The sequence below is a fragment of the Nothobranchius furzeri genome, chromosome 4 (genome assembly GCF_043380555.1).
Source record: "Nothobranchius furzeri strain GRZ-AD chromosome 4, NfurGRZ-RIMD1, whole genome shotgun sequence".
Taxonomy (NCBI): domain Eukaryota; kingdom Metazoa; phylum Chordata; class Actinopteri; order Cyprinodontiformes; family Nothobranchiidae; genus Nothobranchius; species Nothobranchius furzeri.
The window spans coordinates 54,338,472-54,366,210 of record NC_091744.1 but is presented as its reverse complement, the minus strand read 5'-3'; the positions used below and the strand labels follow the sequence as shown (position 1 = coordinate 54,366,210).

The 27,739-nt window shown below is 42.6% G+C and overlaps 1 protein-coding gene across 10 annotated transcripts in view; it reads left to right on the top strand.

The window, feature by feature from the left end:
- The window catches only part of plekha7a (pleckstrin homology domain containing, family A member 7a), a 262,547-nt gene that overhangs the window by 82,667 nt on the left and 152,141 nt on the right, over window positions 1–27,739 (top strand). The window contains exon 1 of one of the 10 annotated variants that reach the window (XM_015963837.3): window positions 4,250–4,687. The exons of the other annotated variants lie outside the window; for them this stretch is intronic. Coding sequence (XP_015819323.1) covers window positions 4,476–4,687 — 212 coding nt within the window. The 5' untranslated portion in view covers window positions 4,250–4,475. Of the gene's footprint in view, window positions 1–4,249; window positions 4,688–27,739 lie in introns of those variants that run through there. 10 annotated transcript variants of the gene reach the window in all.

The window sequence follows — 27,739 nt, the reverse complement described above, 5'->3', positions numbered from 1 at the left end:
AGCAAAATCAAATCAAATGGTTTAACATTTTACAGTGCTCTTTGAAAGCACACACATGCACACACACACACACACACATGCATGCACGCCACGGTCAGGCCACTGCTCAGAAGACATCAATGCTAACAACTATTATCACAAACACTTTTTTTTTTTACCGTGTCCTGTCCGGCTGTGAAGCAATCAGAATTGATGCCTGAATGCTGAAGACAAGCCTTGCAGTTTTACTCTCACAAGTGGATGTGTGTGCTATAATGCCACTCCAGATACCAAAACTTTATTAGAAATATTTTTGGTTGTTTAAAATACCAACGAACACAGAGACAGAAGTGTGTGTGTGTGTGTGTGTGTGTGTGTGTGTGTGTGTGTGTGTGTGTGAGAGAGAGAGAGAGAGGGGTGGAGGAGGGGGGTTCACAAAAATAAACAATAAATGATGAACACGATTCTACTTCTAGACCTGCAGAAAGAGAAAGAGTGAGAGAAAGGGGACACATAAAAATAAAACAAGACTGAAAAATCATCCATCCATCCGTCCATTTTCTGAATGGGGGAGGCTGGTGCCTATCTCCAGCGGTCAATGGGCAATCAGGCGGGGTACACGCTGGACAGAGAGTCAGTCCATCGCAGCGCAACACAGAGACACACAGGACAAGCAATCACACGCACCCATACCTAAGGACAACTTGGACAGACCAGTTAACTTAACAGTCATGTTTTTGGACTGTGTGAGGAAGCCGGAGTACCTGGAGAGAACCCACGCATGCACAGGGAGAACATGCAAACTCCATGCAGATAGATCCCTGGCTGGGAAGCGAACCCAAGACCTTCTTGCTACAAGGCAACAGCTCTGCACAGCCCAGACCGAAACATCACTGCGCCAAAAACATGAGAATATGTAAAAGTAACAATTTTTGCTGATAAACACACAGTAATAATTCATAGTGCATTTAGTGCCAACCACAGCCACCACACAGGTAGAAAATGCCCAAGTCCATACTTGTGAGAGCATTGGCCCTTACTCCAAATTGAATCTCCATAAAAACATAACAGAATGAATGGATAAAAGTGATTTATTCCCCAGCCTTATACTACAAAAATGCATATTGCTAGGCCCCTGGGCATTTATGGCTGATCAGAAAGACTAGATATGTCACACTCATTCATGAAATACATTAGACAGATTGGAGCATCAACACATGTAGCCACCAGCACCATCAAAGAAGAGGCAGTGCTTATCGCTGCCTTATCTCACCCTTCTCTCATGTATTTGACCAGGAAATATGTACGTTCTGGGATTTGTCTCCATTAAAATATTGGGAACATACAGAAAGAACACTTATAAACAGATTTGTATTATCATTGTTAGTATTTTACCTGATGTCACTGCCAAACAAACAACTGTTGGTGCAGTAAATGTTTTGTCCTGCTCAGCTCATAGGCAAATTCAACTACTCTGTAATATGCTCCATTTAAAATAATCATTCTATTGCACATTATTGCCCATATCCAAATTCCACTCCTTGTATCAAAGTCTCAACACCACTTTTTGTCTCTGGATCCATTAGTAGTGTGCAGACGGGGTAATTATTGAGCTGATGTTTTATTGGTTAGTTTTGGTCTCATTGTGGAGGGTTGCGTCATTGACTTCTCTTCTTGACCATGATTCATTTCCCCATTAAGTAGGTACTATTTTTGAGCTCAGGGCTGTGGGTGGGTTGGTGTTCTGTGATGATCCTCAGCACACAGAGACATACATGCATCAAAGAAGATTTGTGCTGACAACACTCTTCTGTACAGCTGATACTTTACTATTCACTGATATTCTTCCCTGATCCTCCTCATCCAGATACTCTCTATTGTGTTTTATACCTTTTCTTTTGTCACTGTTAGACACAATTATTAGTGCTTGCGATGATTTCAGAACACATCTGTTTCAGAACAACAGTTCCCAACCTGTTGATTGTCAGAGTTCCTTTTCCTACACATGAGTGCAAATAACAGAAAGGTGCAGGGATGTCAAAATGAAGACAAATGCTGCAGCTATCAAACTTTTAGTAATTGAGTACTCATATAAAATCTATTGCTAATCAAGAGATCCCATGTGAATGTGCTAGCTTGTACCTATAATAAAAACGGCTTTCTTCTCTCTTAGGACCTTGAGCTGTCCTTGTGCAAACACCAGAGATGCCAGTAATGCATTGCCTAGTAGCACATTAAAATGGCCACTTTTTCCTGTAATGACTAATTTAACGTGTTACTATTTCCTCATCAGTAATTTAAAAAAAGTTATTGTTCAAGAAACTATGCGTTACTTGTTACTATTTTTCTGTAACCGTTATTGTGATTTGCAAAGATGGGAAAAACCAGCAACAGGAATAGCAAGACGCATGTAACCATCAACAGCATGTATACTATATTGAGAACAAGCTGCATACTAAGCTACTAAACGACCGAATGGCACCACAGTCCCATTCCTTAGAATAGAACCCTCACTCACGGTGCACAATTATACCAACAAAAATAGCACATACGGAACACTGAACAAAAAACGAACAGCATCCAACACAACACTGACAACAAAACACACCAAAATAGAACAAAACAACTGGAAACCAGCTACCCACAATGCACCTCACCCACTGCTTGTTCCACAGTCATTAGAGTCACTAGTGACCCTGCTCACTGTGGAACAGACAACGGGCAAGGTGCATTGTGGGTAGCTGATTTTCAGTTGTTTTGTCCTATTTTGATGTGTTTTGTTGGGGTTTTATTGCTAGGGTTGTGTTGGCTGTTGTTGGTTCAGTGTTCTGATGGTTCTATATGTGGTTGCCCCTCAATTAGCACTTCCATTCCGCGGAATGGGACCCCGTTGCCATTTGGCTTTTCAACAATGTGGTTCGCAGTAATTTTGGGTTTCAGTGGGGTTACTCATGCTGGATCCTAGCTTTTAGCTTACTGCCTCACGCATTGCATTGGCATAGCAAAACTCATTGTTGGTAATTTGTTGATTGCAAGTAATCAGTAGTAGTAGTCAGTAATGAAATTACCATATCTAGGTTACTGTGGCAACACTGGCAAACACACACCTTCACACCACAAGAGATCAGTGCATTTAATCAATTACCTAATTATTAGAAATCATTTTCATAAAATCTTTCTTTATATTGAAAAAGGTTTCTAAATTGCGCATCCCTTTGAGCAGGCCTGAGACATCAGCATGTTTATGAGTGTGTGTTTTGCTTTTTACCGGGGGAAAAAAAATTCTTGCTGGTTTATTTATTTATTTATTTATTGACTACTTCTTTAACACAGAATCAGTCTGTCAGCTGATATATTCCTGGCCCCAGCCCCGGCCACACACCAATGCAATATAAATGTTTCATTTTATAGAGAACAAGACTCACATTGCTTTTTACTAGCACCACCCATTGTCATGTTTTTGTTGCTTCTTACATTCAAATAAACATGGTTGCTAAATGTGTATGCACAATAAACTGGTTTACTGCCAGCTATCACAGAATCACAGGTTTTTAATGTAAAAAACAGAAAACCATCATCAGCCTTCAGAATTACATTTACACAGTTATTCAGATAAATATCAATGAAAAATTGTAAATGTCTTATTTTGAATCTGCAATCTCTGGGTCTGCAGCTGTTTACTATTGTGGAATTCACACGGGGAGGCAGGGTTTAATCAAATTCAAGCGTCCTATTAAGGAATGGATCATGAAAATAACTAGTATTTCATAAACAAGACATCTCAGTAGTGCCAACAGTAATATTTTATCATACATTGTGCCTACCGTTGCTCTGGAGGGTGTAAAATAGTATGATACAGATTCTTTAAAGTTTAGAAAAATTACAAAGATATTTATAAAATAATATAAAACATATGGAGTAGATGAGTATAACACAGTACAAACTATGATATTCAGATGAAAATAATGATATGTAGATCCCACAGTTGGAAACATGGAGCCAACTGGTTGAATTTCTCTACATGACAAACCTACGTATGGCTGCCGCGTAGGACTGACTGGCTTCTCGCTGCAAGTCTGTTGTCTTCATACCAAAAGTAAAGTGTGGGACCTCCATCTGTGTTCCACACTGGGCATCAAAAGGCAGACACAAAGGAGTGATTGAAGGTCTCAGATACAAACAGTGACTGGGTGAAACAACAAGATTGTTGATACAATCCAACATTGTGTCTCGCTGGTGGTGTGAGACAGAAACACTACTGTTTGAGGAAGGAGGAGGGTGAAACAGCCAGGGCCAGGCAACCCAAACGGAGGCAACACAGTTTGGTGAAAAGGATCCATCATGTGAGATATGCAGGAGAAGCGAGAGGAAACTGAGGATGAAAAACCATTTTCTGTGATTTTGGTTGTTAGTTGATTGTAGCTGATGCTGCAGCAGACATGCGAGTTGGGTGATGTTTCAGGAGACTGAAGAAAATAGATTAAAGATTCAAACAAATGCTGACAGACAGCCAAGTTCCTGGGAATTTTATAGACCTGTTCTGCTGTGGGAGAATGGGTACCTGCTGCAGCCACAAGTCCATGCAGGAGGAGGCTGGACACGAACTGGTAGCCATCAAGCGTCACACCATCTGGTCAAAGGCTTCTAAGATAGCAGCTAACATTGATGACCATGAGTTCTCCACTTGGGATCTCATGCATGATACGAGGTAAGGCCATCATAGAGTTTAATTCCTTTATCAAGCACCACTCTCTAAGGCAGTGGTGTCAAACTCAAATTCACACTGGGCCAAAATGAAGAACTGGGACAAAGACGGGCCAAGCTTAATATTTTTTTTAAAAAGTAATGGCACATGTGCACATTTTCCTTTATCTACAGATATGTACGGTTGAATAGTTTCATTTGGAAACAAACTTATTTTTGCATTAACACTGAATGTGGAATAAGCAAATTACACACGAGCAAGTACATTTGAATTAAAACACGACAGTGGTATTTGTTACTTATGTCTCAATCTTGTTATTCCTTTTATTCCTTTAAATGTGTATATATTCAGCAATTTCTTCCAATATTTTGAATCCTTTAAGTATTTCAGTTTTCATGTTTTCTTGCTGTTTCCTCTTCTTATTTACTCTCCTTTTTTGCACCTGTAATGAGTGTCATTGCTGCTGTGACACCAAGCTTTTCTGTTCTATTCATCTCTCTGTTGCCTTTACAGTTCCTGTGTTACTGTAGGTAAAATCGTGTTTCATGGGCCAACAACAAAAATAAAAAATAATTTCATCTTAAATGGCAATGCAATATCTCACCTATTAACTTTCATGTTTTGGAGCAGAAAAAGTACATTAAACCAAAATAGTTCAAACTCCGTTTGCTCCACTCTGATGCTCACCTGTTCAAGCCAGATACCTGCATCTCTGGGGTTGGGCTCTGAGCTGAGGAAGGAGTTCATCAGTGAGAGTCCTGTCTTGTTCTGTTCATCTTCAGCACAGACAACAGTTGCTCACACGAGTAGAAGAAGAAATCATTTCCAGTGTTTCCCCTAGGAATTTTTCCAGCTGTGGCGGTGGGGGTGGGGGTGGGGGGTGGGGGGGTGGGGGGGGGGGGGGGTTATGACACGTCTCTAAACAAAGTAAAATTTTCTAGTGCAGAGAGGAGACAACCCATAGAAGCACTGATTTGATCTCATTTCAGAGAAAAATAGCACAGGTTAGATGCACCTAATAAATAAAATGACTAACAAACTCAGGAATCTGTTTCTTTGCTTCACTGTTCTGGTGCTGAAAATATCACTATGCGGGTCAAAGGAGATACACAGATGAATACACCACTTATTTATTATTTGGAAACTACATTTACTGCAGCTGGCAGAGGCAGAGATTTTTTTTCTATTGATACACGGAGTTTACAGAATCATTTTACATTTTAATAGGGGAAGACTGCAGGAGGGAGTGGTAAAATACAGGGGGTCCCCAGCAAAAACAAGAAACTTTACGAGTCTGATGAAACCCGCTGGTTTTCCATCAGGCAGTCACGGAGCAGCTCCAACGACCCAGTGGCTGTGCTGGGTCAGTTATCGAGCCCAGTCCGGTACCGGCTCGGCTGTGAATGAGCCGAGGCGACGTCGTGCTCTGCTTAAGGAGAGGTGTTATTTTCTCGCTTCAGAAGAAGCGTCCAACGTGTTTTTACGCTTTCTCTGAGACATGTCACGTCGCTAAGTTGTTAGTGCCACGCGCTAACACGTCAATAGTGCAGCGTAGCCTGCTGGAGGTTTTAAGGGTTCAGATGAAACACCCGGCCTCTCACGCTGCTCACACATCGATCTTAAGTTGTCGCTGTTGCGCTCACGCCGTAATACAGAATTAGATGCGGTTAAAGTCAGACATGAATAAATAAATAAATTTTACATGAATAAGTGATGCTTAGCCTGGTGGGGGGAGGAGAACCTGTCAAGATCGTCAACTCGTTTATCTTAATGCTATTGAAACATGTAAACTAAAAATGCATTATATCCACTGCTACCTTTCTAATTTTAAACTCAGTAACTTATGCTGTAACTTCACCCTGCCCTGCCTGCTCCTCCTTGCTGCAACTGGCTGTGATCACAAGCGACAACATAGTAGTTCCCGCTGCTTCTTCAGAAAACAGCGCAAAAAAAAAAAAAAAAAAAACCAAACTTGGGATCTTGTAGGTGTGGCGGTGGGATTTCAGCTGTGGCGGGCCGCCACGGCTACGCCTATGTACGGGAAACCCTGATTTCTATAGCGCCTCTCAAGATAAAAATCACGAGGTGCTTCAAAAAAACAAAAAATGTTAAAATATAAAAAATAATTTAGAAAATGGTTAAAAAATATATTTAAAATGAGCAGAAATAGACAATTGTGATTTAAAAAATGTTAAGAAAGAGAGAGAGTGAACAGGAAAGAGGGAAATCAGTGGATCCTGAGGAAGGTGGAATAGGTGGGGAGAGCAGAATAAAGAGAGAGAGGTGAAGAAGGTCATCCAAAAGCCAGCTTGAACAAGTGAGTCTTCAGCTGCTTTTTGGAGGAGACCACTGAGTCCACTGATCTCAGGCTCAGGAGGAGAGAGTTCCAGAGTCTGGGGGCCACAGCAGCAAATGATCTGTCACCTTTGGTCTTTAGCCTTCTGCTGCACAACCAGTAGGCTTTGGTCACTGGACCTCAGGGACCTGCTGGGGGTGTAGGGACTGAGAAGATCACCAATGTATGATGGTGCTTGTCCATGTAAGGCCCTATAAACCAGAACCAGGATCTTGAAATGAATCCTGAAGTTGACTAGCAGCCAATGAAGCTGGAGGAGAAGCGGGGTGATGTGGCTGTGTTTGGAGGACTTGGTCAGAAGCCGAGCACAGGCATTCTGAACCACCTGTAGACGGTTCAGAGAGGTTCTGCTCAGACACGTGAAAAGAGAGTTACAGTAGTCTAAGCGTGAGGAGATGAAGGTGTGGATAACTGTCTCAAGTTCAGAGCGAGACAGAATGGGACTCAGCTTAGCAATGTTCCTGAGATGGAAGAAGGAAGAGCGAACAAGAGAACTAACATGAGAATCCAGGGTGAGAGCTGGGTCAAAGGTCACACCAAGATTCATGACAGAAGGTTTGGTGTGAGAAGCAAGCTGACCAAGAGAGTCTATGACTTTGGGAACCTGCTTGTCTGGGGCACAGATGAGGATCTCAGTCTTATCTTCATTCAGCTGTAGAAAGCTCCTAGCCATCCAGGTAGGAGATTTGAAGGAGCTCAGGATGTGCTGAAAAGGAAGCAGATAGAGGAGGAAGAGTAGAGGCCCCAGCACAGAACCTTGTGGGACACCATGGGTAAGGGAAGTGGTGGAGGACCTAAACTTGAAGACGGCCACAGAAACGGAGCGCTCAGAGAGATAAGAGGAGAACAACTCCAGAGCAGTTCCTGATAGGCCTACCCAGTCTCTCAGCCTCTCCAGTAGCAGGTGATGGTCAACAGTGTCAAAGGCTGCAGTCAGGTCCAGCAGGACCAGAACAGAACAGTCCCCTGCATCACTGTGAGTCAGAAGGTCATTAGAGACCCTAAGAAGAGCTGTTTCAGTAGAATGAGCTCTACGAAAACCTGACTGGTAGCTATCATAGATGTTATGTTCATCAAGAGCAGCTGTGAGTTGTTTAGCCAAAACCTTTTCCAAGATCTTGGAGATGAATGGAAGTTTAGAGATGGGTCTGAAGCTGCTATGGAGAGAGGGGTCGAGACTCGGTTTTTTAAGAAGCGGGTGGATTACAGCGTTCTTAAAGTAAGCAGGGACCTGACCAGAAACCAGAGAAGCATTAATTATAGAGAGCATGCTGGGACCGATGGACTGAAAAGCACTTTTAAACAAAGATGAGGGTAAGATGTCGAGGGGGCATGCAGAGGTCTTCATAGAGTTAACTAGTTTGGTTAACTCAGGCAAAGAAACAGAAACAAAGCTATCTAGGATGATGGGCCTGGTTGGAGTCGGGAGAGGCAGCGATAAGGCTGAAGGAGAGATGCTAGAACTAACCTTATTGACTTTGTCCACAAAGAAAGACAGAAAGTTCTCACAGTCTGCAACAGAGTGGATGGAGGCTGTGGGAGAGGCAGAAGAAGCAATGCTGCTGATGGTGTTAAACAGCACCTTGGGGTTCCCTTTGCTCTGGGACACCAGGTTGGAGAAATAGGAAACCCTGGCGCCTCTGACTGCAGTGTTAAAGGATGTCAGAAGATCCTTTAGGGGCAGCAGAAGGATGTGGAGATGGGTTTTCTTCCACAAGCGCTCAATTTTCCTGCATTGGCGCTTTAGGCTGTGAAGGCTGTCATTAAACCAGTGAGTAGGGTTCACTGCAGGAACTGATCTGGTTCTGACAGGACAGATATTGTCCAGAATGGAGAGGCAGTGCTCGTTGAACTGAGAAGTTAAGGAATCTGGGTCGTTCTCAGAAGAACAGGGTGGATAAAAAGCAGCAGAAAAATTGTTAGCTGTGCTCTCATTAAGAAAACAAGAACTAACCATACGGCGAGCAGGAGGTGGGGACGCAGAAACTGACAAGGTAAAGAAAATGCAATGGTGATCTGAAATATAAACGTCCTCAGGACAAACACTGTCCGCATTTAGACTCAGGGTAAAAACAAGGTCTAGAGTGCGCCCCCCTGGTGTGTGTGGGGCCAGAAACATGCTGGGTAAAGCCGAAGGAGTCCATAAGGCTGGAGAAATTCATGGCAAAGTGGTCAGAGGGATCATCAACGTGGATGTTAAAGTCACCAACAATCACCAGTCTGGACAGCTTCACAGTGGAGGATAGAAAGTCGCTAAACTCCTGAAGGAAAGAGCCGTTTGGACCAGGTGGACGATAGACCACAGCACAGTAGAACGGGTCCTTACGCCCGACTTTAATCAGCTGCAGTTCAAAGGAAGCAAAGTGACCAGAGGTTGTAATGCTACATGGAAGATGGTCTCTGAAAACAACAGCTAGGCCTCCACCACGACCAAAACCCCGGGGCTGGCTAAGAAAAGAATAACCACTCGGGCAAAGTTCAATCAGACCAGAATAATCAGATGTTTGCTGCCAAACTTCAGTCAGAAACAGAAAATCCAGGTTTTTAGAGAGAATTAAATCATTGAGCAGGAAGGACTTATTGTTAACAGAGCGGGTATTTAATAGAGCCATGCTGAGTGAGGTGGAGGAATCAGAAACTACAGAAACAGCTGGAGTTAGTGGACTTAAATTAGCAGGGTTAGATCCACGGTGTTTATAAAAACCACTTATGGAGGGAACAGGAGGAGAACCCACTGAGAAATGAGGATAAACCGACCTTAAAAAACTTGGACGGATGAACCGCGCTGCAACGCGGACTGGCGGGAATGCAGAAGTGGTGCTCAAGTCGCCAAACAAAGGAAAAGAAGCTAGAAGATCACGCCAATGTTTACTAGATAAACCGCACTTTAATAGAAGTCTTATTCTCACCTGGATTCCTGCTCGTTTACCTCTTTTCCTCCGACGTTTTCCCGGGACCGGATAAACATCGCTGGAGGCGTTCTGGTTGCGATCGTCGTTTGGCTCCTGGCCAGTGCGCCACTCCAGATAAACAAACAGGGAGGTACGTCCTCGGTGCATCTTGGGCGATCGGGAACGAACAGAAGGACAAAAGAGTCTGGCGATCATAGGAGATGGTAGCAGGGACACTACCGAAGAGGATCGCAGACAGGAGCAAGGTGGAAAAGAGGAGGTTAGTGGAGAAAAGTTAGAAAAAGTGGCCGGTGACCGCGGCTAAGCCAAGCACAGGCGCCATCTTGTTACCGACCGGAAGCGGGGAGTATGTTTCTTGCTGAACATTGAGAGCATCTGAGGAGCTTGACCACACTGTTGGGTCAGTATGTTGGGGGGAGAGATAAAAGCTGCAGCAGCCACAAAGTCATAATGACTTGTGCGTAATGCTGGAGTTATATCAGCTCTGTCTGGAAGTTGGTCGGAGAACTTTCTCTGTCAGCCGTGAACAGATTACTGAGCAGTTAAAATCTCTGTTTCTGGGCTTCAAAGTTGGCAAATTGCTGAGTAAACTCGGCGCTGAGTAAGAGGAGTGTTTTCACTTTGTCTGAGACAGAGGAGGGTAATGCTGCAGACACCGGCTGATACTGGCAGCACAGACCTGGAAACTCAAAGGAGGGGGCGCTTCGACTGATGCGCTAACTCCATAAAGCACTATGGGATCTGTAGTCTTAGTGACCAAATGGGCCGGTGGGCCAGTTTTAATATATATTATATATTGGATCTTGCGGGCCAAATATAAATAGACTGCAGGCCCAATATGACACCTGTGCTCTAAGGTAATGTGCTGCTTCTGATCCTACATTCATATTCTCTGTTGCTATTCTCTCCCCAAGGGACATGAATTTAATTGAAGCTCATTACATTTCTTGTTCCTGGGAAACCATAGTTGTACAGCATCACTCTGCTGGTTCACAATGGAACAAGCTAGCATGTTTTAATGTGATGTGATGTAAGAAACACAGAGACTCTGTGGAAGATGTGTGTTTAGTGAGTTTTATACAACACACACACACACACACACACACACACACACACACACACACACACACACACACACACACACACACACACACACACACACACACACACACACACAATGATCCCAAACTGAAAGACTTGGCAGGAGGTGCGTGACAGCTTTATGAGCCCCTTCAGCCCCTTCCCTTAGCCTCCATTTGAAGGTTGAAGGATTAAGAAGATGCTTTTTCTACCGGGAGTTTAATGGAGACGAGGCTGAGGAAACAAATTACGACATGATACATATTCTGTGAATTTATTGATGTCTAAAATCGAGAGGATCCAGTTGAGGTGTATCGGGCATCTTATTGGATGCCTCCCTGGTGAGGTTTTCCAGGCATGTCCAACCAGGAGGAGACCTAAAGGGAGACCCAGGACACATTGGAGGGTCTGTGTCTCTCACCAGGCCAGGGAATGTCTTGGGATCCCCCCGGAAGTACTGGCCCAAGTGGCTGGGGAGAGGGAAGTCTGGGCCTCTCGACTTAGGCTCTTGCCCCCGCGACCTGACTCCAGATAAGCGGAAACAAAATGGATGGATGGATGGATTTAAAATGATCCATCTATTATCTTAATTGGGACAGCAGTAGCTCAGGAGGTAGAGCGGGTTGCCCAGTAATTGGAAAGTTTCAGGTTCGATCCCGGCTCCAACCAGTGAATGCTGCTTTTTGTGTCCTTGGGCAAGACACATAACCTGCCTTGCCTGCTGGTGGTGGTCGGAGGGACCTGTGGCTCCAGTGTTTGGCAAGCCTCGCCTCTGTCAGTGCACCCCAGAGCAGCTGTGGCTACATCGTAGCTAATCGTCAGCAGCGTGTGAATGTATGTGTGAATGACTGATTGTGTTGTGAAGCGCCTTGGGGGGTTGTAGGACCCTAAGAAGGTGCTATACAGTATATAGACCATTTACCATTTAGTTATTGTTTTATGTCCAAATTCAGTTTAGGTTTCATCTGTTGTATAAAGGTATTCATCAGGCTACATAAACGTGCATGTTCATGTTTTTATTGCTGAGATTCACAAACCAGAGGTCGTGCTAGACATTTTTGTTGTCCGTCATTTTGACCGACGTTAAAAAACGGACATGATTGTTTTTTCCTGCCACAGTCATTTTTGAAATAATCTATAAATGAACATCGAGTATCTTTAAATTTACATTAATTTTAATTAATATTAGTCCAAAAAAGCTGAGCAGAGTGCCCCAGTGACATTAATGTTACAATTTAACAATTTAATTTAACGTAGGAGCATTTAGCAAGGTGTGGGTTGAATGCAGTCTTTCACCCATTCATTCTGCTTTACTTTAACCTGAACTGTGCACCTGCAGCGACCCTGTGTGTCGAGTTTTGAGTCACCCCCTATCAGGTGCAGCAAAACATAAACAAAAATGTCTGCCAAACGTTTCTTCCATCTGTGAGAGTGATTTAAACTGCATCCTGTAATGGAAAAATACTGTGGGGGAAGCTCATTAAAATGCTTCAACATAATGGATTAAATATGACATTTAAAGAAAAAAACTCATGGAGGAGTGAGGTGAGTTTTTAAGGCTCACTGCAGAAATAAAAGCCACCCAGAGGAGCAACAATCAGAGGCAGCTACACTCACCAACACTTGTCTGCATAGGCGCAATGTCAGAAGGCTGAGCAAATAATTAAAACATTATCAGAAATGGTACAATAAGTAAGATTTTTACAGTGAAATAATCAGAAAACAGTCAAAATTGAGTTGATCTCATAAAGTAGTGGTGATTTTGGTGGGGGAAATCTTTGATGTTTTGGATCCTACTAATGTAAATTAAGAAATGACCCGCACTTGTAAAGCGTCTTCCCAAGTCAGAGGACTCCAAAGCACTTTACACAACTGTCAGTCATTCACCCTTTCACACACTGAAGGTGATACGCTACATAGTAGTCATATGTGACAGGGTGTGTTTCTCTGGATCCCGATTGATCATACGTCCTGACTACTTGGCCATGGGGATATCCCTTTGGCTTTCTGGTTAGTGCGTGTGACTCTCACCCGGGTGTCTGGGGATCGAATCCCACCCAGGCCCTTGTTTCTCCACCTTGCCACACATAGATGCCCTGGGGCTCACTGAGGTGTAATGTGTAGCATGAGGGAGTGCAGAAGACATTCAATGATCCTATATGGAGTTTTGATGACTCTCTGCAGGATCTTTATATCTGAAATAGAGCAGGCAGCCAACCCCAAAGAGATGCAGTACTGAAGGATGCTCTTCGTGGTTGCCTGGTAGAATTCCTCAGTGTTTCCCCTAGAGATCTTTCAAGCCTAATTTATACTTCTCCGTCTGTGTCGGGATGGATGCACGCAACGCCATTATCCGACCTTGCAAGGGCTCTGCCCCAGCAGGCTTGCAAGGACGGACAGAGTCAAGTTCTCTTTTCTAAACATGCGTCCAATAAGATGGAGGATTGGTCATAACAGCGCCGTCATTGCGCCCTCAAAAACATAAAGATAGCCGAAGATATCTAGCTGCAGATACGGAGAAGCTTGAAGAATACCTCATGGAAAAACTCTGTGGTGGGTACACAGTTGGATGAGCCCATGTATCCGGTTCAGGCTGGGCCCGGTCGGGCCCCATGGGCGAAAGCCCGGCCACCAGGTGCTCGCTCACGGGCCCCAACCCCAGGCCTGGCTCCAGGGTGGGACCCCGGTAACCCTCCGGGCCGGGTACTCTGACTCTGTTTTTACTTCCATGAAAGATCTTCTGATATGTGATGTCTGGGTTTATAAAATAAATCAGGTTTAATTTAATGAGGTTTAACAAGTTATCCAATTAGTCTTAACCAGTTGTGAAGAGCCTACACAGCAGTGTAGTGGAAGTTCTCAGGGATCCGGTTGGCAAGCAAAGCCGTCTCAGCAAAGCGAGTGAGTGGACTTCTGATGTATCCGAGAGTTGTAGGTCCCCTCAGAATACGCACTTGTCGAAGTGATACTTCCTAGGTGGCTTCTTGTGGAGTGGTCCACGTCTGATGAGTTGTTTTGCAGATTTAACAAATAATTGGATGATTCTGAAAAAGGATGGTTCTTTATGCCACTAAAATTATTCCACAGAAAATTTTGGTGTGATTTCCCATAGGATGGTAATTTAGCATAAGCTGAAAGCTTTTTGCAGGAATAGCAGAATATAGGAAGTGTTTCCTCTTTTAAGGATTTGTTGTTTATAAGATTTGGACTGTAATTATTTCATTTACATATTATTTAATGAACCATAAAATGTGAGATTCCATATGAAATATGAAATCAATCTTATGGATCTCTGGATAACTTAAACCAGAAGATTGCAACTTTTTACTGCAGGGATTATGTAACCACTTTGTATTAACTGAGAGACTGTCATGTTGGGTTGTAGCTTTTTGACCCACGACATGCAGAATCATACACTGAGACAGAAGGTAAGTAAAAAGGTTTATTTTAGTACGGTGGAAGTGGAGATGAAGGTCAGAGTTCGGGTGGGTCCGGTGGAGTTCTAGAGCGGAGACAGGAGTGAGTAGTTGCAGTTCGACAGCATAAGGAATATTGAGTTTGTAGCTTACGGTTTCCTGGTTGTTGGTAAAGGCTTAGAGAGGGGGGCAAGTCACGGCTGGCTGAGCTGGTCGAGTGAGAGTCAGAAGTATGGCTGGGAGCTGAGCACCAGAGTTCGGGATGTCCAGGTTGGCAGGTGGGGGTTGGAGAGCAGCCGGTCAGGGGCAAGCGACGGGGCTGGCAGGCAGGGTTGGAATCCGGTGAGTCTATTTTCCTGATGATGGAGGTTTGGCTGGTGGAGGAGAAGTTCCTGAGGAGGTCGGAGGAGAACAGGACAGATGAGTTCAGGAAGGCGAGGTACACAAGAGATAAAACAACTTTCTGATATAGGCTAGGTGCTGGCAAGAGTTCTACCCAATGCTGAATATCATCCGGCACTGATGAGTTGTCCCGACGCTCCTTAAATCCCCTGACCACTGATGAGCAGATGGGCAGCAGCTGCTCTCCAGGCACACCCACCTGCATACAGAAAAGACTCAGCACAACACAGAGTTAAACTCAGCACAGACCGTGACAGAGACAAGAGAAGAGAGAGTCACCTTTAAAATTTTTAAGAATATTTATTTCTAAACAATTTTAAACAAGACTAACTCTAAACTCTAAGTGATGAATGGATCTTGGTGTGAATGAGACGTGAGATGGATGGTGTATGTGTGAGTGATATAGTCATCAGAACTCTCATATCCGGAGAAGCAAGTCTGAGTGGGAAGCGATGTTTTGCTCTTAAGCTATGATCGGAGTTTCATAAACACATGAGGCGCCATTTTATTGCTCCACACATTCCCTTCAGGATGAGACCTCCATACAGATCCAGACCGCCAGGTCCTCGGAGCCCCCTTTCGGTACCGGAGCCGATGAAACAGTGTCAGCAGTACGGCAGACTAGTCTTTGGATTGTCTCCAGGCAAAAAGCGACAGTTGGTTGACAGCGTCAGATGGATCCTGAGGGTCAGTGAGTTCAGCTTTTATTCTGAAAGGAACCGTTGCTTGGTTGGTAAAGTGCAACAGATTTTATCTAGCTTGTCAGTTCTTTGCTTAAAAAGGAAGTCCGGGTGGCTGGTCCGATACTTCTCTTAGAATGCGGTGAACTGAACTAAGATGGCGTGGGGACTGGTTTTATTCATCTGGATGTTTTGATTTACGGTCGAATCAAAGTTTGACAGATTTATAAACACCACCGAGACTATGCCACACTTCAGAAAGGAAGGCTCCGATTGGATGAGAAAGATAAATGTGTCATGTGACTTTAAGCCTTACGTGAATCAGTATGTCTAGTGGAAACATTTAAAGTTATATTACTTATTATAACTTACTAATCATAACATTGTCATTTCACAGATTGGTTCACATCTTATTATTGGACTAACACTTTGTTTGATTAGCTTTATTAAAAATAGACAGAGTTCTTTGATTTATTAAAAAGAGTTTGTCTTCTTCTTCTCTTGAGCTGGGAAGGATACAGTTTTAGAAGCAAATGGATGACCTTGAGGCAGTCTCATGCAGATTAGTTCTTCCTGAGGAGAGATGGTAAATAACCTTTGGTGGAATAGCTCCTTCATCACGTTACATACCCCCCTTTTCAAGGGCACGGTGGTCCGTACAGAGACCACCTGACATTGAACAGACCAGAGTCTTGAAGGACTCCGACGATAGGGAAAGGTGCAATTCCCCAGGAAGAGTATAGTTTCCCAGTAAGAGTATAGGTTCCCAGGAAGACGCCAAAAGTGGTGAGGTACTAACTCTACTCCGAAGAACAGTCTCGCATAATCCCTTGGGAAGCACACAAGTCAGCAGATTTTTAAGATATCCACGTGGAGGTAATAACTTGAAGCAGGAGCAACTTTATATCTCCACGGGTAGGGAATAATTCCAAAATAGTATACTGATCTTTGTAATTTTACTTATCGTGATCCAGTTCAGGAAAGAGCAGCAGGCAGGTCAGGTCCCAGCGAGCGAAGTATCCCAGCAGCCATGCCGGAATCCACGGACGTCCAGGTCCTACAAGCCGGAACACCAATCAGGAGGAGTAGAATCCGATGACGAATCATAGGTCCACCCCCAGGAATCAAGGATCATCAGCGAAACTCAGAAGAGGAGAAAGAGCACAACACAGGGCACTTCAATGTAGACACAACAAAATGGTGTCTAATGTAAATCAATAAACAAAAAGAAACCTATCAGTATGAGTACCTGCATGTTCTATGTGAAGCAATTATGTGAATAGCCTTTAAGTGAAGAAATGGATGCACTACACTACGTGTACTGGAAAAAGTGGTGCGAAACGAATAAAATTAATAAAACCCTATACTGCGTGTGGGAGAAATAGAATCATTTTACTAAGCAAAAATTTGATCAAACTGAAGGGCAAGAATGTTAGTAGCCCATAATGGTAAATTAACAAAGTTAATCATAAAGTTTTCAAAACTTAATCACTGTAGTAAAATCCTATAAAAAGATAGATATATGTGTCAAAGAGCACTAAAAATGTAAATCAGTGAAGTTAGTAATCAACCTACATGTGAATGTACCCATAAGGAATTACGATTAGTGAAAACAAAAAAATTTGGATAACTGTAATATGTGGACTAAGCCCATCTACTGTTAACTAACTGATTACCTGACTTCAGGAACCCACAGCATGTTCATCTCAAATCACCCAAGTCTGCACGTCATGCATAAACAGGAAAAACAACCATGCACACACACAACATGGACAAACTTGTGTAACTTGAGATAGAGAACTATGGAACCGACGATGCGCGAAATCACCCCCCTTTCGAAGTCGGTAAGTTGCTGGTGGTCACATTGACCAAATTAGTGGAACCCTTGTGCGGTTTGATTTCATCACATTACAGGACCAATCATATTTGAGAGATTTATTAGGAATTTTCAGAGTCCTCAGACCTCCCCTTTTTCAGACACTTAGAAAAGCTTAATATGTACAGTAAATATGTTAAATAGTCATTTATTTATACTGATATTAATATGTGGCATGACTGATAATAAATCATTATTAAATCGTCAAGTAGACTTGTTTGGTGTATTTAAAATCTGAAATAAGGCATTTCAAGAATAAACATTTATGTTGATTCATTCATTACTGGAAAGCAGTCAAGACATTATTAAATCACTTTAGATAAAACATTTGTTGTAGATAAAACAGAATATGATTGTAATCAACCTATGAGACAAATATGATTCTTAAAGTTAGAAAGAGTCTCGTCTTCTGCAGGAGACTTGTGCCTGCAGAATCTGAAACAGGAGAGATAGTTATGGTTTCGACTTCCCGGTGACAAGGTCACGACCAGTATGTTTTCCGGTTTGGAGACCAGACAATGAACCTGTAACACACTGATGAAACAGCCTGTGAACAGTGTCTTAACCTTTGCATTCCATGGCCTTCTTCAACGCTACAACAGGTGATACAAGTAATCACATGATGCATCAGGATTCTGTTAGGATTAGTATTTTTTTCTCTTTAAACCTGTTAAATCAAGAGTGTCCAAATCCTGGCATTTTACACTCTGTTCAGCAGACCACCAAGCTCTACAAAAGTCTGTTAATCACCTTCTGACCAAAATCAGGTGTGTTGGAGGAGGGAGACAACTAAAACGTACTGGATAGTGACCCTCCAAATCCAGGATTGTTAGATCATCCACGTTGACTCATCAACCCCATAGACTCACCCTGATGTATGTCAAAAACTATGACTTAAAAATAGTTCATTTATTTACTTTCTCTCTATTTATGGTCCCCTTTGCTTTATTTCATTAATAGTTAGGATGAAAAGATAGCTGACTGCAATTTTAATTCAAACTTGGTACAAAAAGCACATAAATAGATTTTTTTTGGAAAGTCTGATTAGTTGCATTTATTATTGTCATTTCAGAGCAGCAATATGACCAGTGTTGTTTTTAATTTTTTGCCAAGCCTGCACAGTCCTATCAGAGAAGAAGACCACAAGTGTACTAATGCATCACACAGGGGAGGGCAAAATAGATGTATTTACAAAAAGTAATAGACACAAACTTTTCAAAGTGCGGGAGCACTTCACAGTAAAACAAAAAGTTAAATTCACATTATGCAAAGCAGAGCTGTCCTCCCACAGCAGCACCAACATCTGAATTACAGCCACCTTGCAGGTGTGATGCAGCATCTCTTTATACATATGTTTTAGTAAAACTGGTGTGATGCATTGACAGGTTGATATTTTTTCTGTAATACAGTACTGTGTAAAACGTTTAGGCCCGTATGAAAAAGGCTGTAAACAGAGAATGCTTTTAGAAAAATTAATAATGATTTTTTTTATCAATTTACAAAATGCGAACATCCAGCCAAAGTCGTCCTCTTGTCTATTCTACACAGAGGACAAGTCTTGATACTCAGAGGCAGAGAGCATCATGAGAGGCAGGAGCTCAAAAATAACCAATAAGAAAAAAGGCAGAAACTGTTTTGTGCGACGCTGTATTTTTTTTAGCTGTAGTCAAAGATGGTGTCTGGCAAGGGTGCCAATGTAAGGTTTTTTTGTTTTTAGAAAAAAAAGGCTTTTAGCGCCTCTTGTTGTGGTTTTAAAGACATGTCCAAGTAATTTAGAACAGAGAAAAGAGCTGCAGCGAACGCCATCTTCGTTGTTTATGAGAAACAGAGTGTCACTGTGTATGATATACGATGTTCAGTGCTGATTGGCTCAGTTACAAATCTCAGGGGGTGGGGTTATTTGAATGGGAGCGTTATCCCTCATTCACATCTGACGTATGCGCCGCAAAGCGCCGTGGAACGATGAGCGCCTCTATTCGGTGCCCTTGTTAACATAAGGTGTTGTTCACATTCAGCGTCTAGTTTTGTTTTGTTGTCTAGTAAACAGAGGGTTACCGGATAAATCCCAGCTCCCTCCTGGGAGTTCTGCTGTTGTGTCCTTGGGCAAGACAATTCACCTAACTATTTCACCCATGCTGTTGGTGGTCAGAGGGCAGATGGTGCAAAATTGCAGCTTCACCTCTTTCAGACTACTTCAGGGCAGTTGTGGTTAGAAAGCACAGTCTCACTGACACCATTGCAGGAACAGAAGCCATGTTACCATCTCACCAGCTGTGCTGCTATTTTTCCCGTTTTCAAAAAGTACTTTTGCCAGGGCCAGAGTTCAAATTTTGTCAATTATTCCGGTACTTTTTTCTCTACATTACAACGTTTGCTTTGAAGGTGACTTGCACAACTGTCAGATCATATGCTCTTAAGCCTTTTAAATGAGGCCCCATGACTTTTCATGCAGTTGGTGAATGTTTATTTCAAATTAGATTTAGAATGAAGTCTGCTGCTTTTGAGTTTTATTTTCTTTTATTTCTCTTATAACACTTCAGAACATCTCCCTGTCTTTGAGTCGTGTCAGACTAAAGTAAAGGCAACCCTTGATTTTTCTCTCATGTCACCACAGCCAGTGGCAGACATAGGGGAGTTCTTTTTCTGTTCCTGGCAGAATGCATAGAGGCTTTTTAATGTCAGTATCCTTTGAAGGCTGACTGAAAAGGGTCACTTCAGCACAGGAAGCCTATTGCTCTGTGACAATGGGGAGGAGTTTGGTACTTTTCACCAAGACCGACTCCAAATCAAAATATCTGATATTTAAAAAATAAATCACAGAGCTATATGGACAAATTAAATAACTGTTTTTTTTTCTTCAAATGAACAATTGTTATAATTATTGCCATATAAACATGCAGTTTTTAAGCTAACATATTTTGTACGTTCACTGTGCTTTTTATTCGTAATCCATTTCTTGTTGTTTTTTACACAGTTTAGTAAAAAATAGTTCTTGTACCTGACATGTTGCAGTTTGTCTCTCTAGCCATCGGGGGTGTTGGTGGTGTCACTTCATTTTATCCACAGGCAGCAGAGGATGGTGTCGCCCTCTACTGCCACCACGTGCTCTTTGCTGATGACACTGGACAGTACGCCAACTCAACACATGAAAAATAGAACATCAAAGGGAGTACGAGATGGGAACAAGTCAAAGACACACAAGAGCAGCCAAACAAAAAGCAGACAGTACAATAAAGAAATCAGCTGTGACAGACCACTACACAAGAGAAAACCATATGATGGACTGGGACAGTACACTGATCATAAACACAGAACAACATAAATGCAAAAGATGGATCAAAGAAGTGATAGAAATAAGGAGACGTGGACACAAAACCATGAAGAGAGACTATGGAATGTTCACATTGGATCACGCATAGGACAGTGTCATCAGCAAGGAGGCCTAGGGCAGTGGAGGATGGTGTCCCCTCTACTATGCCTGTGGATGCAAGGACGTGACACCACCAGCATCGGCTAGAAGTACTAGCTGAAATATGTCAGGTAAAAACTATTTTTATAAGAAAAGAACAAGAAATGTATCTAAGCTAACATGTTTTACTATGAAATTATTTTTAAACTCAAGAACAGCTCAGCGACTTTAATTTATTCAAAATTATCATTTATTGTGTTTTATGATTTCTATCATATCTGCAACCATTGCAGTCATGTCTCTAGTCCACGATAGTGTATTTACTTTTGTGTATTTCTGTATGCATTTCAGAGACATTTCAACACAGACAAATTTGTTGTTGATTTTCCTCCACCTCTTCACGTAGTCGGCTACTTCTAAAACCACTTTTGCCCAATTTCCTTCCATGAATTGAAAGTCACATGTAAATCTTTGCTCTTTTTTGTATAAATGTTCATATCATCAGACTTCTTTGGATAGACATTCTTCAATCTGCTTCATGTCTACTGCTTGATTTTTTTTGAATGGCGGTAGTGTTGATAAATTTAAAGGGGGTGGCATGCTGGCCTATCACAGGCTTGTGCTTACCTTGGCTTTCGATGGAATTGTTGCCCTCTGCGGGCCTTCTGAAGAGTGTTTGTGTCAACAGACAGATGGACATGTATCAGTTAGGCTTTAGCAATAGAATGAGGCAGTGTCACGTCTCCATTCTTTCAACCATCTCCCTCCATCAGAGGAAGTTGTCTGGTTAATTCTGTTGTGTAACATCTGTGATTTTCAATATCATCTTGACCTGAACCAACCAAACCTCACATTTGAAATGAGCCAAAGCTGTTTGCGTCAAAGTTGTTCGCACTCTGTAAGATTTTTGCTAATTGTTGCTGTGAGCTCCGGTCCGGTCTGGTCAGCGTCCCGTTGCATCTTCATTCATCCACCCATTGTCTTCAGCTTAGTGTGCTGTCGGTTTGCAGAGGCAGCAATTCAAAGAGGACTCTAAGCAATACACTCATTGACTGTTTGGTTAATGGTCTACATTTATACAGAGACCTCTAACTTTTACTAGGTTCAATAGACAGACAATATGGGTCTTTCTTTAACATTTTTGAACTTCATTTACTCTAAACCTCTTAAATATTTTCTCCTATTTATTAATACCGTATTTTCCAGACTATAAGCCGCTACTTTTTCCCCACGCTTTGAACCATGCAGCTTATAATGAGGTGCGGCTTTACTGAAGATGTTTCTTCACCTGCAGGGGGCGCTTTAGCAGAAAGTGAAACAGGTGGAAGTCAAAAGCGGAAATCGAAGAAAGTGCTCATTTTAATTTAGCACATGCAAGCAGCCGGCACCACGAAGAATTTTTTTCTAATCCATACCCCCTCATCATGGAAACTACACGTATGAGTTCATATGTTACCGCATTTAAGTTGAATGCCATCGATCTGGCAGTAAAGGAGGGAAACAGCGCTGCCGCACGTAAGCTTGGCATGAATGAATCCATGGTTCTGCGCTGCAGACGGCAGCGGGAAGAACTCATTCAAGCCAGCTTCACCCGGGGATGGTGACAGCAACACGGACAGCGACACAGAAAAGGTGTGTGACGAAGCTCTTCTGAGGCTGTTCAACTCTGACACTGAAGAAGAGGACTTTAATGGCTTTAGTGCGCAAGAGGAAGATGAGAGCGAATGACTTCTTCTGGTAGGCAAGTGTGTTTTATTTACTAAGCAGGCATGCTTTGTGTGCAGTTTTTATTTTCTAATCTTCCAGGGCTTATTAATGCTGTGTCAGCACTGTTCTTTTCTTCTAAACATGCATGCAAATGACCGGTAATAACGTGTCAGTTCTGTTTTTATTTTATAACCATCCTGAAATATGAATGCTATCAGTGCTGTTTTCTAAACTTGCAGGCACGTTCACCCGTGTTTAAAATTCATTTTGTTGAATTAAAACAACGGAAAACCTCCGTGTAGCGTCTTTCTGTCTAATTATCTTACGTTATGGCCGTACATGCGCTGTGCGCCAGAGACCTGCATTTGGCCGCTGCGCAGCGGCTTGTATTTGAGTGTGGCGTGTGTGTGCAGAAAACCCTTTTTGTTGGTGCGGCTTATATTGAGGTGCGCTCTATAGTCCGGAAATTACAGTAATCATAATTGTGTGTAGTGTGGTTCAGAACCGAGCAGTGAGTATGTAAATGACTCAGTTTGTTGGAAGTTGAATGAAAAAGCCTCATGATGGTGGAAGTTTTAGCATCACAGCTACAGTAGTAGTGTTATCAGGCAATTTATTGACTGTCTGAAAATAAGAGTGAAGGTGCAGACACAAAGGGTCCCTCATAGACACATTAGATGGTCTCACCAGCAGTAGACAAGAGTTTGATGGGGGTCAGTGGTCATGTTGTGGGTTTGCATGAGGCCAAGTGGTTGTATTGAGTCTGTTGTCCGGGGAGCACAGGTGTCACTGTAGTTTGATGTTGGAACTAATGATGTGTTCAGGTGTTTCAAATCCCCCTGATTCCTGTGCCTGCCATTCAGACACAGATTATTCCTGACATTCCTCACACTGAGGTTTGATGACTGGTGTTAATTGGAAATTATGAATTCAGATTCAGAAATAACAAAAGTGAAACACAAGATGGATAATGACAAACATATTATTATTATTTGAAGAGGAGGAGGGAAAAAGAAAATGAATAAGAAAAGATCATCAATGGGTCCCAGGATATGTAGAATCGGTAGACATAGCTGAATGAGGAGAAGGTAGTGATGAAAAATCAACAGAAGGTCACACAAAAGCCAGCCTAAAAAATGAGTTTTCAGTTGCTTTTTAAAGGTGTGGTTGACAGAAAAATATTTTTATAATTATTATGTCTGATTAAAATCAGTCACTCAGAATTTTTCATGCAGACTGAACATGAAAACAGTCTCCTACACCTATCTCCTGCATTAGTTTCTGATAGAAATAGACAGTGAAACTAGAGTTTGACAACCCTCACATAACTATGTCACACTGTGAATTTGCATTCATGGCCTCACCCATCTTGGCTCCCAGCTGCCCGCAGCAGTCTGGGGGCCACAGCAGCAAATGATCTGTCACCTTTGGTCTTTAGCCTGGTGCTGCACAACCAGTAGGCTTTGGTCACTGGACCTCAGGGACCTGCTGGGGTGTAGGGACTGAGAAGATCACCGATGTATGATGGTGCTTGTCCATGTAAGGCCCTATTGACCAGAACCAGGATCTTGAAATTAACCCTGAGGTTAGCCAGCAGCTAATGAAGCTGGAGGAGAAGCGGGGTGGTATGAGTGTGTTTGGAGGACTTGGTCAGAAGCCGAGCACAGGCATTCTGAACCACCTGTAAAAGGTTCAGGGAGGTTTTGCAAGTTGCAGTAGTCTAAGCATGAGGAGATGAAGGTGTGGATAACAATGTCAAGTCCAGAGAGGACAGAATGGGACTCAGCTTAGCAATGTTCCTGAGATGGAAGAAGTAAGAGCCAACAAGAGAACCGACATGAGAATCCGGGGTATTATAATTATTAGCTTTTGCTACATAGGTGAAACATACATTTGGATTAAAGCAGCTGTTGAAAGTCTCAAATCAGAACTCGTGGGTTTGTCCAGTTGTTTTTCAAACACCTTCAACAGGTTCATCTTCTTCAAGGAAAAACATACTGATTGAAGAATTCCGTATTTCACAGGATGTGTCTTTTACCTGTTAGAAAAGTCTAACAAAGGGTTGACTGGTTTGTATTTTAAAAGACTGAACTGGTTTGAGTTGCAGAAACAATTCTTTAACTTAGCTGTGCACTTTAATAATAATCAAATTCAGATTAATGGCAAAAGTGATTCATTTCAAAGCTTTAAGGTAGAACCGTCTTGCTCTGTTTGGGCTCTTAGGCTGTCTGTACGTAAACAACAGACATTTTCAATTTTCCTCTTGCAGGGCTGATAGTCCAAAGTTAACTGTTGAACATGTCCTCATATTTGACTTTGAATGTTTACAGGGGCGTTCAACGTTGAATCAGTTACCACAAGTTCAGATCCTGTGATTACACAACAAGCAGATATTGGTCTTTGCACTGCTTCATTATTTGGGCTTTGAAGTTGGATGAATCTAATCGTAGAAATAAAATCTAGATGTTTACACATTAGAAGTATATGCAATTTGCATATGTACTTAACGGAAAGAGGCTTGTCTAAACGTTAGAACTACCTCAAAAACACCCAATGACAAACATCTGCTAAAAGGCTGTAAAATGACTGTAAATAATCCATCCATCCATCCACCCACAACATCCCGATTAGAGGTCAGCAGCACACTGTCTCCCCTATAAGCATTATTGGTAGCGCAATGCTTTCCCCTCCCGAGGCGCCAGATGGTGGACCAGAATCTCTTCAAAGCCATATGGAAGTCTTGCTCTATGGTGTCACCGAGCTCCTCCAATGCTTGGGCATTCTGCTTGGCCTGCCGGTACCCATCAGCTACCTCTTGAATCCCACAGGCTAAAAGACCCGATAGGACTCTTTCTTTAGCTAACCGTCTGTGTCCTCCAGTGGGTTTGGAAATTCCCACCATGACAGGCACCCTGTGGTCGCAGTTCTGGTTGGAACGACAACAAAGCCAATCATCGAGCTGTGGCCTAAGGTATCGTGGTGCCAAGAGCACATATAGGCACCTTTATGTCTGAACGTGGTGTTCATTATGGATAATCCATGACTAACACAGAAGTCCAATAACAAAACACCACTCAGATACAGATCAGAGGAGGCTGTGCCTCCCAACCACACCTCTCCAGGTCTCATTGTTTTTGCCCCCAGCAGAACGAGGGAGTCAATGGAAGGAGTGCTCTCCAGCACCCCCTCCAAGGACTACAAAATGGGTGGGTAGTCTGAGTTGCAGTTTGGTGCATAAGCACATGCATTAATGTAGCGTGATGATGAACTACATATTTATTAAAAATGACCCATAAGATGTGATGATTCCATATAAATATGAAATACCAACCTGATTGATCTTTGAATGTTTAATGAGAAGATTCTAGGGTTCTTTACTTATTTAAGGACCATAAACACACTTCGTATTAATTCAGACAGAGTCAAGTATATAGTTTATAAAAAATTATTTATTTCTTTTCCTAAACTAATACATACATGACAAGGTATGAGTAATGATTTGTAATGTAATCTCATGAAGTGATGTATTTTGATGTGTGGAATGTTGTAATGGAAGCTAGATGTTTTATGTTTATGTTTATTCATTTAGGAGATGCTTTTATCCAAAGCGACTTACAATTTATGACCTATAGGGCATGTTGTGATCTGTGGGGGAAACCGGAGTACCCGGAGGAAACCCACGCATGCATGGGGAGAACACGTAACTCCACGCAGAAAGGCCGCAGCCGAGTTTCGAACCTGCAACCTTCGTGCTGCAAGGCAACAGTGCTAACAATTGCGCCATCATGCAGCCCAAAACTGTTCTTTGTATCTGACAGAGTTTGTGAAGTCTGGGTTGTAAAAGTGAATTAGGGGGCCTCGCCCGGGGAGTAATTCCATGTAGAGCCGCCACTAAATGGGACACTTTTGGCAGATGTTGGGGGTAAAGGCCAATTTCCACATTGGTTACCAGCCCCACTCATCTGGCCATGTTGAAAGGATGAACCGGAGGGTTGCCAGCATTTTAAAGAAATTCGTGTCGTCTAATCACAGAGACTGGGATGTGAAGCATCCGTTGGTCCTGATGGCCATGCGGCCCACTCCTCATGAGACCACAGGCGTCTCCCTGTTTGAAATGATTACAGGTGGACAGATGACCCTGCCGCTTCACCTGCTATATCAGTCAGTTCAGTCCAGTGCTGCTTACACTAACGAGCAGTACTTACAAAACTTGAAGAACCATCTGCCTGCAGCGTTTTCTTTTGCACAGACAAGTAAAAGTAACTAGAATCTTCTGATTAAACATTGAAAGATCAATCAGGTTGATATTTCATATTTATATGGAATGTCACATCTTATTGGTCATTTCTAATAAATATGCAGTGAAATCATTTTCACTGCAATAGTCAGGACCCATCCCCCCACACGTAGGCGGAGGGTAGTAACCCTCTCGTTCACCAGGGTAAACCCCAACATACAGGCACTAAGATGGGGGGCAACTAATATGCCCACCCCTGCTCGGCACTTCTCTGTGGAGGCAACTCCAGAGTGGTAGAGTGACCAGCCCCTCTCGAGGAAACTGGTTCCAGACCCAGAGCCATGCGTTGAGGTGAGTCCGACTATATCTAGTAGTAACTTCTCAAAACAGCAGCAAAACAAAGGTCATTTCATGACGTCAACAGCATAAATTCAGTCTCACCTTTACTGGTTTATGGTCATAATAATCCACTCGGTTTGTGTAATCCATGGGCTTTGTTTACCTGGAGAGTGTTTACAAATCTGACGCAACATTCCATCATTTTCCAGTTTACAGCTTTACTCTTCCTGTGATTGGTTAATACAAAAGCTAGTGGAAAACAACTAAATAACAAGTGATTTTATTGGCGCAGAGTTTGAATGAACATCCTGATCTGAGACTCCGTTCTTCTGCGCGTGCTTCAATTTCAAACCTCTGCGCCCAAAGGCTCTCCTATTCTTTTTAATGGGATCCAGCACATATGCGCCAATTGTAGCGTAGGCCTATACCAAGCCCCAACAATGCGGCTCAAAAATTGAGGCCAACCCGGAAGTACCAAAAATTGCAGTTCCACCCTCTTCCGCTGGGGGCTGGTGTCAGCAGCGAGCAAATCCTCATTGACTCCCATGTTAAAAATACCAATTTCACAGCAGAAATAAACATGTTTACAGCCTGGTACCAAAACATGTTTTTGGTTTAAATGATCTAGTTTACACTCATGA